The 12,982-nt window shown below is 46.1% G+C and overlaps 1 protein-coding gene across 1 annotated transcript in view; it reads left to right on the forward strand.

The window, feature by feature from the left end:
• Window positions 1-566: 566 nt before the first annotated feature.
• Window positions 567-12,982, forward strand: part of TRAM2 (translocation associated membrane protein 2) — a 41,114-nt gene continuing 28,698 nt past the window's right edge. Inside the window, exon 1 of the mRNA XM_044418992.1 lies at window positions 567-775. Within this exon, the coding sequence (XP_044274927.1) occupies window positions 656-775 (120 nt within the window). The 5' untranslated portion in view covers window positions 567-655. The remainder of the gene's footprint in view (window positions 776-12,982) is intronic.

Below are 12,982 nucleotides of genomic sequence, written 5' to 3' on the forward strand. Positions count from 1 at the left end.
CACCTATAAATGCATAGCTAAGTATGAAACAAGAAGGACCTATTAAAAGATGCAATTCGATGCACGCTTACTTGAAAATAAGTGCAGGGAATTGTCCGGGATCTACTTCAGAGTAAACATGAAAGGACTGCTCCCATTTGAGAAACAGCACATTCCCCCCATACGGGTAGAAGAGCTCCTTCTACTCCTGGAAACGCAAGAAGCGTTCTTTCCTCAGGTAGTGCACAAGAGTTGTCAGCGTGTGCCGCCGACCTGGGCCTAACTCAAGCGTGGCTTCCACGAGTAAGCACGGCCTGAATCGGGCTCGCTCGTCCTTTGCCAAGTCCGCCCGCCTCGAGGGCTGAGGCCACGGAGGCAGGCTGGCCTGCTGCAGGGAGGCCGGCCGGGAGAGCGGCCGAGTGCGCAGGACGCGGCTCCACGGGCGCCCAGGAAGCGCCGGACTCGCGCGCTCCGTCCGGGGCAGGCAGGGACAGGGTTAAGCCAGACTGGGCGGAGGAGCCGCCAGACAGTCGGCGAGAGCCGCGCCTGCGCAGGGGGCTGGCCTCTGGCCGCGGTCTCGCTCGCGAAGTTGTCCGGGGGCCGGGGAGAAGTTGACGGTGCTGGGCGGAGGCAGAGGGCGGTGGGGCCGGGCTGTGCGCTCGGATCCCTGCCGGCCATGGCGTTCCGCAGGCGAGCGAAAAGCCACCCGCTTTTCAGCCAGGAGTTCCTCATCCACAACCACGCCGACATCGGTTTCTGCCTGGTGCTCTGCGTGCTCATCTCGCTCATGTTCGAGGTGAGCAGCCCTCGCCGGAGTTAGCAGCCCATCTGCTTTCGGGACGGGGCGGGAGAGTGGTCCTGTCAGTGCAGAGCCCGCTGCGTAACGGGCCCCTCTCTGGCCGGCGGGGTGCCGAGCGGCTCCCTCCCGGAATGAGCGCTTCTCTCTGCCTTTCTCGCCCGGGACGACAGGCGCGCTCTCCTCTCGCCCTCGCTCTCCTCGCTCTCCCGCGCGCGCCTCCCTGCCTGACTTCCACGCTCCGATTCCTGCGTGCCTCCAGAGAGGCGAATTACTGCTATTTCTCTCTCTCGGGAGCCGCCTCATCCCTTTCCGCTTTAATTTACACCGCTGCTTCCGATGCCCTGCTTCTTTCCACAAGTGGGAAGAGTTTCTGTGTGCTTCTAACCCCCTCCCCCATTTATCCTCCAAACTTCCTTCCTAGCCTTGTATATCCAGCCTGTCCCGATTCAGGGCCTGCGTCAGAGGTCAGCTCTGCTGGGCAGCAGCCGCAGCCCCAGCACTTCAGGAGGCGAAATCCTGACTTGCTGCCACTGAGAAAACACAGCAGGAGGGCCCTCTGGAATCTTGCTCCCTCCTCTGCACAGTGCTGCCAGTTGTGTCAACCTCCCCAAGGCAGCCTCCTCCAGCTCCTCCTCGCTCTTCCACCAAAGCAGGCATGTGAATAGCAATGGGGAGGGCAGCTGTCTCCCTCTTGCCTGTCCTCTCCTCCCTTCTCCTCCCCTGGAGGCAGCATGGCTTGGGCCCTGCACTGCTGTCAGGGGAGGGAGTGAGCAGGCCAATGGAGACAGCTGCTCTGTGCTCACACTAGTGAGCTCCAGTGGGCAAGGAGCCACTTTTTTCCTGCTTGTTCCCTGTGCAATGCACAGGATGGCTCCCTGTTCCTTGAAGCTGCTGCCACCGTCACCACTGGGTCCCTTCCATGGCTGCTGCTCCATGTTCAGCCAGCCACTCAGATAAGCAAGCAGCTCATGAGGCTGCCAGGGGCTCTGCCCTCTTCCTGGGTGGTGCAACTGTTAAGGTGGGGTGCAGCAGCCTGAAACTCCGGCTGCGCAGCCCAGAGGCACAGGGCACAAGACGGAAGGCAGTAGCTACTCCTTGTTTGGTCACTGGCAAGGAAAAGCCATGGCCTCCCCTTGTTCTCCCTGCTCCCCCTGCAGTGCACCAGGTGCAGTCCCAGTCACCACATCACCCCAAAAAAGCAGAAGTGGTGTGAGGAAAGAGCCCAAAGTACCCATTGACAAATGTACCACCCCCTGCTTGCCTGTGCCATCTGTTCAGGACACTGACCTTGCTTCACCTCACATAACTAAAGTATCCTGCCCCGTTCACTAGTCTATGGCTGTTTAAGAATGGATGGGCAATTTGTGGCCTGCCGGATGTTTTGGCCTGCAGTGCCAATCATCTTTAATCAGTGTAGCAAGTGGTGAGGTATCATGAAAGATGCAGTTCAGCAGACATCGAGGGGACCATGAGTTGTCCCTCTCCTTTATTTAAGGCAGCCGTGCCAATGATGATGTGTCACTATCAGCCTGCTCTTCTACAGTTACCAGTGGACTTGCTTTCCAAACCACCTCCCCCTGGAATCGATGCCAGTGGCCAGAAGTAGTCAGAGCCTTCCTGTCCTAGGCTACTATTGATCTTCTTGCTCCTTTGCTTTGCTTTCTTTAAAAAAAAACTAAGAGCTCATCAAGAGAGTTGGATTCAGTTCTATTGGTCAATCTCATGATTCTTACATTCCTGGTGTCATCTTCCCACAATCCCTGCAAACCACATGCTAGTAAGCTAGTGACTTATCCACAGGTGATCTGCTGATGATTACTAGGCCATCCTTTGGAAGCCACTAACCAATAGTTAGTATTAAGAGTGTTGTTCTTATCTGTTGTTCATATCTGATTCTTAGAAGTAGAAGATTGCCAGCCCTTGTATTTATGGCCTCTGTTCTTGGTATTATCATTTAGAGTAACCCTAATGAAGTTACAGAGATACCATGCTGGATTATCTCATGCTCTCACATAATTTTTTTTATTGTTCCAGTTGTGATTTCCAAGGAACTCTAGGAATCTGTACCAACTAACAATCAACTAACCAGTACCAACTATATTAACAATGAAACACTGATTGTGGCATAATAACATTACAATCAAATGAAACGATTGTTGTTAAAACTATACCAAAGCAGCACAATAAAGTTTATGCAGATGTGATATTCAACAAATGGGGGAGGAAAAAGGAGCCGTCATTCTTTGGATAGGTCCATGTTTGTGTTCACTCACTGTGCCTGCAGCAAAACAACCTGTCAGTTCTTCAGATAAGCAGGATAAAAACCAGCTTAGTTCTTGTTGCTTGTTGGTGGTGTCCTGGATGTCTGCACAGGGTTGCTTTGTACATCAGTGAGTAGCATGCTGTATATCAGAGTTGCTTTTTTTTTTTTTGCTTTATCATTGCAGTAAAATATAGCACTGCTTCTTGGGAAGTGGCTAGAAGTTACTGGGAAGGGTTATTGGTGCTGTCCCAGAGCATTCCAAAAAGGTACTTGCTTGGGATCAGGTAACCTGATGATGGCTTTCTACTAACTTAGTTTACTGTAGCAGCAACCCAGCAATCAGGTAACCTGATGATGGCTTTCTACTAACTTAGTTTACTGTAGCATGGTGGGTTATCCTAGCAACGGGTATATCTTTTGCCTTTGGGGCACATGTGTGATGGATACAGCAGACATGATATGCACTGATTCCTGTTACTCATGCATCTGATATGACTGCAATTTTTAAAAAAATCATGAAGCATAAGCCCCATAATTCCCTTCCTGTTCCAAGGTAAAAAAGCTGCTGTGTAAGAACAATTTTGACCATAAAAATGTTATTTTGGGGAAATGGCTAAGTACCCTTTCTGATGTGCTGAAGGGGGAAGTTCTACTGTATTTTTAGTAAAAGAGAATAGGGAAAACTCAAGCCAATTTCATCCTTTTTTGGGGCGGGGGGAAGGAATCTCACACAGATGGGATGAACAGGACTTTTTCATTCCTCTCCGCCCCCCCCCCCCCCATATTGATGTCTGCCTTCCTTGTGGAAGTTTGCTGTTGGGTAGAATCCTGTGGGCTCATGTGCCCGACTCGGATACCCGTCCGTCCCTCCGCTCAGCTTTTTTCAGCCCGCTCTCTGTATAACGGATGCCCTACAAGCCAGCCTTGTGTTTCCCTCCGTCTTTGTTTCCTCCTGCTTCCTATCTCCGGCCCAGTGCACCCTGGTGAAAGTTTTGCTGCTGCCTAGACTCGGACGTCTTCCATCTGAATCCCTTGCAAGACATGCCTGTGTGTGTCATACAGCTCGGAGGGTTTCTCTCTGAACGTTGGGCTTTCCCAAATTGCACCCTTGTAACAAGATGTGGGTAGTTGTGAATGGAGCTTTTCTCTCCCCTCCCTTGTTGGGGTGCCTTCCAAGTTCTTTTTTCGTATAACTAGGCTTTTTGCCTCTGAAGTCCTGGCGCTTTGTACAGAAATGTCAGGAATGTTGAGCTCCTCCTTCGCCTTTCTAGCTTGCTCCCCACCCCCTCCTCGCTAGGCAAGGGAGGGTGGCAGCACTTGCGAAACAGCCCGGGCGCTCCTGACGTGGAGCCTGACTAGCCGTGCCAGCAGCCTCGCTCAGCCCGAGTGCGTGCGTGCGTGTGTGCACCCGCGCATGTGTGCATCTGCGGCTTGTAGCTCAATTGAGTGTGTGATTGAGAAGTTGAGGGTTGAAAACACACACCCCACCTTCCCCTTGCAGCTCAGTGCCACGTTTCAAAGCAAACCGAGGTGGGGAGGGGAGGGGTCGATAGCTCTTTATGCTGGCAAAGGGGAGGAAAGGGGATTTTAACTGCTTTACGCGGCACATTTCTCACTTTCCTTGTTTCCATTTTTTGGAATTAACAGAGAGTTCCCAATACACAGCAGCAGAGATTACTTGAAAGGGAGAGGGATGAAGGGGACAATTTAGCAAAGAAAGGGGGGAAAAGCCCTGCCGGCGGGAGTGTAACTTCTGAAACTAAATGCAATACTGTTGCGTGCTGGCTGTAAGTTCTCGCTCTCCTGCTCTCTCTCGCAGTCAATAACATTGGATAGTAGACAAGTTGGTTTCCTATGAAGTGAGGTGCTGGGGGGGGGGGGGGCTCCTTTTGTTTAGGGCTTACCTGTATTAAAGCGTGTGTGTGGGGGGGTGCGGAATCCTGCCTTATCTTGAGATAAAGGTAAGGTGACAAAGACACAGGATGGTAACTATAGCCTGGAGCTGAGCTTTATCTGCAGAGTACAACTAACTGACACCTGGTCGTTTTAAGTGGGAGATTCTTTCGGTTTGAGCTGGCTGATTAGTCATGTGAGTCACCTCCAGATAAAGCTTCTCTGTATTGGAACACTCTATGCATTTACACTGGAACACTCAAATAATAAATAAATAAATACTAAATTGAATACATATATTTATACTTTGAGTACTTTATAAATAATACTTAGTTTAAAGGACTGAAGGAAATATATATCATGCATACTAAATCATGTGATACTATTAGAAAAATCTAGGTAAGACCTGAAAGTGGGAGCTTGTCTTGTTCTGGATGGCGCGCCCCGTCCATTAGGATCGTGTCCATGGGTTAGGGTATTACGTTTAGATTCAGCACTATAAGGGGAAGAAGAATTGCCTTTGGCTGAAGTGCACATTTCCATTCATTCATTCATTCATATTCAATGTATTTATTTTTTGTTTATTTAACGTTTATTTTTTCTTTCTCTTCTATTCTTGAACTTTGGGTAGCAGGGGAGGGGGAAGAAATGTACCTGCCTCTGCTTTGGAGCTGAATCACCTTCGCTTGGGGTAGCTGCTGATACGGAACTATTGTGCAGAATGTGGTGTCTCTGAGAGGAATCTCCCAGGTTAATGGTGCTTGTTGGCTCTTCTTGTCTGACAGAGGCCTGCTCTTGCTTCAGTTTTCACTGGAAAAATAGTATCTTCTCAGTTTGTAGCCTCACAATATGGTTGGTTGATTGGTTTGATTTTTCTGTACCACCCAATAGCTGAAGCTCGCTGGATCTTGGAAGGCCATGACCAACTAAAGTTAGACTTGATATCCTTGCCCTCTGGAGAATACGGAACTGTGCAAAAAATGACCGAATCCCAACACATGTTAGCTTGGTTCCTCCACAGCAGACTCTTTTATGCTTATTTCTTTTTCTAAATTTATATACTGCTTAACAAAAAAATACTACAGTGGAGTATAATTTAAAAGTAAACACAGTTAAATGCAATGTAAAAGAAGTGCCATAGCTATTTTCAACATAATTTATAATTTAGTATATAAATTCGTGCCTTGGGAATAATTCTGAAATCCTAGTGCATGCTTACTTAGTAGGAAAATCTCCTCCATTTTATAGATCTTACCACCATGTAAGTACAACTAGGATTACAACTTCAGGAGTATAGCTTTGTGCAAGTAAAATGAGAAAGACACCTAACACTGCATTGTATACACACAAGGCACATAGGGGCCAAGGAAGGAGACTAGCACACTCAGCTCCCCTCCCGCTTCACATGTAATTTATTCATAAAAGTTGAACGACTAAATTCAGACTTGTGTCAGAATCATTTGAGGGGCAGAAGTGAACTAGTTGACCACCAGGGAGGGGCTAGGTCAGAAGGGCAGGAGGCACAGGATGCCCACAGTGTCTCCCAGGTAGAGCAGAGGTTATCAGACTGAGGTAAGGAGCAAAGAATGAGCATCTCATCTAGACAGCAGAACGTCTTGGTGCAGAAATGCATATTGGTTTGGGGCATTAGATACAGGAATAATCATTCTCTAATGCAGTGTACTTTACATAAAAATACTGGACACCTTTAAAAGCATTTAAATCTTTTTGAAAGAGAAACTATTTCATGGGAGGGTTTTTTTTTCTGTTCTTCTCCAAGTTACTATTTTTTCTGTTCTTTCTCTCTGGATTTCAAATCAGTGTGCACAATGGGAACTAGAATACTGTGATATGCTTTGTTCTGCTGCATTTCTTTTGGACACTAATGCTGAGCTATAGATGCTGGAAGATGTTGTTGTTGTATTCTGCAAGAAAAAAGGTAATGTATAATTAAAGAAAGTTGAAGTATAGGTTGGAAGCAGTCGTGGAATTTTCATAAAATACTAAACTGGAAGACCTTAGATTTTAGAAAAAGTAGTCTACCAACTGTTCCCTTTTGTGTGTGTGCTAAATGTTTAAGAGCACAGTCCTGAACATGCCTATTCAGAAACTTCTAGTTCAGCTGGGGTTATGCCTAAGTGAGTACGTAGGACTGTAGTGCAAACATATTTTACGTGCAGGCCTGCGTCCTCCAGAGTTTCTCACAACTTCAAAATTGCCTAATTTGACTCCATGCATTATAAAACTAATTCAGTTTATGAAACAATGCATTTTTAAAACTGGAACTTTTCCACAGGAAAATATAGCAATAGAAAATGTTCCATTAGTGAATAGTTCTGCCAAAACATTTCTGCCCTGCTCTGTGGGTTGTGAGTGACTTGTGCATTAATGCATTTCAGAGTATCAGTACTTCACAGATGGATGAATACAGCTGTGAGTCTCTTTTCTCATGTCATTTATAGCTGGAAACAGTTGTGGTTTTAATTTTGGAAGTGAAAAATTATGCATGAGCAATTTAACCATTAGGTAGAGAAAACCTTTTCTCATAAATGAACACTGGTAACTTTAATGTAATGCTTCCCCTATTTAAGATATACTTTTAGCCTGTTTAATAAGTTTCAGAGAACATGCTTAATACTGTTAATTTTTGTTAGTAATGGTAGCACCGTTAGGCTCCAATTTAAGTACTGATTCTAATTGCATGGTGAAATAATGGAAATTAGTGCATACCCTGAAGGAGATGGAGTGTAAAGGGAGCATAGAAGCTCACTATGAAGCTACTGGGAGCTGGTAAAACTGTTGGTCCCTCTGTGATAACTCAGGAGAACCACAGCAATTCCTTTGCGTATTGTCAGTGCCCTATATGGTTTGTGGGCATGCCAGCCATTTTCTAGGGGTCAGCCAGTCAAAAGGGAAGCTTGCAGCAATTTGCATCTCTAACTTAAATAGACAACTTCTTTGTTTTTATGACACCTGACAGATTTTGCCCCAACCAGCCCATTATTTCAACCTATGCCAGGAGAGAAACAAGGAGCCTGTGATCCAGTTGATACTCCTTGTTCCTCTCAGCAGGCTCTGATACCATTGGCCATGGTATTCTTTTGGCGCAGCTGGCTGAGTTAGGAGTGATGATCACTGCACCGCAGTAATGGTTCCATTCCTCTTTAGAAGGCTGGCTCCGGAAGGAGGTGGTGTTTGGGGAATATTGTTCGAACCGGTGGATTATCTAGCATGGAATTCTGTCCCCCATGCTATTTAACATCTTCATGAAACCACTGAGTAGGGTCCTCTGATGTTGGGGTGCGGGGTTGCCATCCTCCTCTTAAGGTGAGGCTGTGGATATACTAAACCAGTGCCTGGCTGTGACTGTGAACAAGATGAGGGCTAGCAAACTAAAGCTCAATCTAGACAAGACTGAGTTGCTGTCAGTGGATGGTTTTACTGACGAGATGAAGAGTGTTCAGCCTGTTCTGTATGGGGTTGCATTCCTCCTGAAGAAACGGGTTCATAGCTTAGGGGCTCTCTTGGATCCATTTTTGTCACTTGTGGCTTAGGGAGCCTCAGTGCCTTGGAGTGCCTTCTACTAGCTTTGGTTGGTGGCTGGCTACTCCCCTATCTGGACAGGGATAACCTGGTTTCAGTATTTGGGGTTCTGGTAATCTCTGCCTTAGATCACTCCAATGCACTCTGTGTGGGGCTGCCCTTGAAGACTGTTCAGAATTTGCAACTTGTACAAAATGTACCAGCCAGATTAATGACTAAGATCTCGCAGGTCTGAGCATGTAAGACGAGTTCCGACCCTCTTGCATTGGCTGCCTGTATGTTTCTGAGCTGATTCAAGGTGCTGGTTTAACCCACAAAGCCACCTTATGTGGCTTGGGACCACAATACTTGATGGGACACTCAACATCTGGGGCTTTCCTCCGAGTGCCAACTCCAAGGGAGGTTCGGAGGGCAGCAACAAGAGGGAGACCGCAGTGGTGGCCCCCCATCTACGGAATGACCACCTCACTGGGTGCACCAGGTTAAAAGAGTCCTTTATGCTGAAGCAGTTAAAGAAATACGTGGATATTCAAAGGCTTGAGAGGATTACCCTTCCCAGGTGTTTTATGGGGCTGTTCTTCATAGCATGTTGTTTTAGCTGTTTCTAATTTTCCTTTTCCATTTTTATGCTTTGGAAATATTTTGCAGTATTTTATTGTAAAGTCTGTAAGTAAACAGCCCAAACAGCTTTGGCAATCATAGATTTAAATAAGTAAGAAATAGTTGCACTAGCCATTCTTCTTTATGGCAATGCAAAGCAGTTTCATTTGTGTGCATTCCTGTAATGAGCTACTAAGACATAAGTGTGTGGACTTTCAGTCTTAACTCAGTTGGTGGGTTCACATGGCCCAACAAGCAATGGACCTTTTACTTTTGTTGACCCGTGTGTCATCTGAACCCCATTGCACTATTTCAGCATAATGTATTTGGTTTCGAGAAACAAACAGAAACAATGGTCTGCTAGTTTCTTAGTACCACAATGGTTTGTTGTGTCATCCATACTGGAAAACACAACTTGTTGTGGTACTGAGGCCAGAATCATAGAGCTACTTGGCAAGAGGGGCCCATTGCCACTCTTGCAAGCAGCTAATCAGAGAGCAACTGTCAGAGGTATCCCTGGTCCACCGGCCTCTCTTTGCAGCAGGTGCAGGCAATCAACTGGTCATCACTGGGAAAAAGCAGTGCTGTTCAATTGATTCCCTGCTGCCGCTGCTGCATCAGGAGAAGCGGCAAGAACCCACTGGGCAGAGGAGGCCAGTTGGTGGCTGTGCCCTGCAGCAAATTCCCCACTCCCATCCCTCTCGTGTGAGAGCAGGACCAGAAGCAATTGTGTGGTTGTGGTTCCTGGTTGGGGCCTGTGGGCCACAACAGCTTCCTTCTTGCTCCCTGCAGCAAAACTCCTTGTGCTGCTTCCTGCAGGCCAGTGGCAAGGCGAAAATCCACTGGGCAGAGCTGCTAGGAAGGAGCAGCACCTCTGATTGCTTCCCCCCTGCCCTTCCACATGTGCCCAAGCAAAGCTCTTTGTGCTGTTCTTCACAAGCACGCAGCAGGGGCAAGAAGCTTGGCAGTGGTGGGGGACTGTTTGCATTTCTTTTCTGTTGAATGATTTATTTGAATTACGTGATGGCCAGCATGTGGAAATCAGTGCTTCCCTACTGGTACTGTCACAACTCATGTTCTCCCAGATCAAGACTATTAACATGACTGAATGTAGGAAGCTGAAAAATGAGCTTCTGTTTCCAGAGTATCCCCCCCCCCCGCCCCCCGACCCTGGCCTTTCAGTTGGCCTTGAAATTCAAAGAGATCAGTAGTTTTATCACATATTCATGTAGAGTCTAAACATAGCAAGAAAATGCGCGAGTAAATTGTATATATCTCTGCTTAGAAGTAAGTCCTGCTGCGTTCAGTGTAGTCCAATCCTAGGCAGTAGGACTGCAGATATAGTGACCACTGATAAATGATCATCAAACGGAAAGGAGAGCCTTGTAAGCCACCTTGAATTTCTTGCTTGAGGAAGAAAGATGGGGTATAAATGTAGTGTGGTGATGATGAAGATGATGTGATGGTGCGTTCAGAATAGTTCCCCAAGTCAGTGTTCAGACTTTCACTGCCTGGATTGTAAGCAGGAGAATATATTCATAGATGCTTTCACAAACAGTAGCTAGATTTGTGCTGGTATTGTGGGAAAAGATCTTCATTCAGATGAACTAGTATTTAATTAAGTGGATAAAGGACAAATTGTGTTTAGATGCTTTCATATATAAAGTATTGCTGTATGGTACATTGCATAAAATTATTCAGATGTCAGGAGGATATTTCAAAGCACCAGTAAGCTGATAGATATATATTGTTACAGGTCTGGACCCTGCTTCATTAACACCCACATTGTCCTCAAACTAAAACTTTTTTCAATTGGATATTTTAGTGTTTCCAACTTTCTAGATCTTGAAGTTTTGAACATTTCCTCTGAAAATTGGTATCATAATTGATGCATGTCAATATTTTTAATTTAACATGCTGTTTGACTGATCGCTTGTATACTGGTCAGATGTTCAGTTGACTTGACAGTGCCTGTAAAAATATAAAGCAACCCTAGAATTAAAATCTTGTATAAAATGGGAATGCCCAGCAAAGTTCCCTTCTGTAAGCTTCATTTACTGGCCCAGTCTGGAAACAAGATTTTTGGTTCGTTTCCAGTTGCTTTGGGAACCAATAGCTTCCTCTTGTACTTGGCTTGTGTCCTGCTAGCACCTGGCTAGCATTAGATACGGGCCAGAGTGTTATCTCATTCAAGTCTAGCCTGACAGCCTTAGTAGTCTGGTGGTTAGTTTTAGACTGGGAGATCCAGGTTCTAGTCCTGACTCAGCCATGAAGTTCACTGGGTGGCTTTGGGCCAGTCACAACACTAGGAAAGGAAAGGAAAGGAAAGGAAAGGAAAGGAAAGGAAAGGAAAATGTGTTCAGCAGAAAATATAGAGCAGGCACAAGCTTTTAATCTGATGTTGTCTAGGCAGCAAATATTCCTGTTACATTCCAGTCTTACTCTTTGTTTCTAAGAGATAAAGAACTTCATGCCTAACAGAGAGACAAGATAACAGAGGGACAGACAAAGGAGGTCCATTGCCTGCCCTTCAGGGTAGATTCTGGACAGCAGTTGTGTGTGTGTGTGTGTGTGTGTGTGTGTGTGTGTGTGTGTGTGGAGGACCGGGAGTCAGGCCTGTGCTCTAAACTGGCCTCTGCCTGTGCTGTGTTCAGAACGTGTCCCTCCTCTTTCTGCTCTGTCCAGAGTGTGTCTGACTCCCTTTCCTAAGTGCCTGATCTTTAGATTATATCTCTCATACTTGTGTCTATGGGAAGGAAGAGTAGGATGGGTGCTTGATTGCTTCATGGTGACCTTAACTATTGTTTCTTTGTGACCATGAGCATATCTATTTTCCATTGGTCTTTGACTGTGTTTGCTAGCTGCTATTTATGGGGTAATTTCTAGGTGTCTCAGGACACTGAATCATCCACCTTGCAGGATTGTTTGGCCTAATCTGTTTTTCAGGGAACAAAGAATTCCAGGATTCATTCTTCTTTCACACTGACTAGCCCAGGATAGTGAGCTCAAGCCTACCCAACATGGCCCATGGCCCATTGCCTGAAAGCCTGTTCTGGCCAGGGAACTTATTGTTAAGGTGCTAATATTGATATATACGTGTGTTACAGTCTTACCTAAAGATCTTCCTTTTAGAGTTTTTAGGAATGATCAGGGAAGGGGAATAAATGCTGGGTATCAGTGTATGAACACTTTGACCTAATTTGCACATGGCTTTCCACCCCTACCATATGCACTGTTGTGTGGCAAGATGATTTGTGTAATTACTCTGACCAATTTTACTTATTCATTCATTTTATTTCTACACCGCCCATTAGCCGAAATGGTTCTCTGGGCAATAAACTGTAAAAATTTGTCAATGACATGGCTTGCCACTGCTGTAGTGAGCAAGCCACCCAGAACCCATGGCAGGTACTTGTTATTCATTGCAGCAACCCACCCTTTGCAGGTTCATCTGTAAGCAGAAACTTCAGTACACTGTTATCAGGTCATACATATTCAAAAGAGCAGCAGCCACTGCAAGTTTTAAAAAGCGGGGGGCTTTCTCTCAGTGACTTCTTCTTGCGTGGGAACTGGGCCATTCTTTCCACCAGTGGTTCTTGACTCGTCTCTCCTATCACTGCAGAGAGAATATCCATCATCACTTCAAGTGGTTTGCTAGTCGCTGCAAGCAATGCAAGCGTGCAGAAGAGATGGCTTGCAGTATACCCTCCCTTGTTAACTTATTGTGTGAGAAGACTGAGATGGAGGGAATCTTGCTTGTGTATTATTTTATGGGAGCTCTGCTTGAAAATACTGGTAGGTTTGGATGATACAAAAAGCAATTGTCTTTCTGTTGATTGACAAATGCAAGTAACTGTGATCTGGACTAGAGACTACAGGCACTAGGGCATTAGATGTCTATTCAC

Source organism: Varanus komodoensis, unplaced genomic scaffold (assembly GCF_004798865.1).
Source record: "Varanus komodoensis strain SLA01 unplaced genomic scaffold, ASM479886v1 scaffold97, whole genome shotgun sequence".
Lineage (NCBI taxonomy): Eukaryota > Metazoa > Chordata > Lepidosauria > Squamata > Varanidae > Varanus > Varanus komodoensis.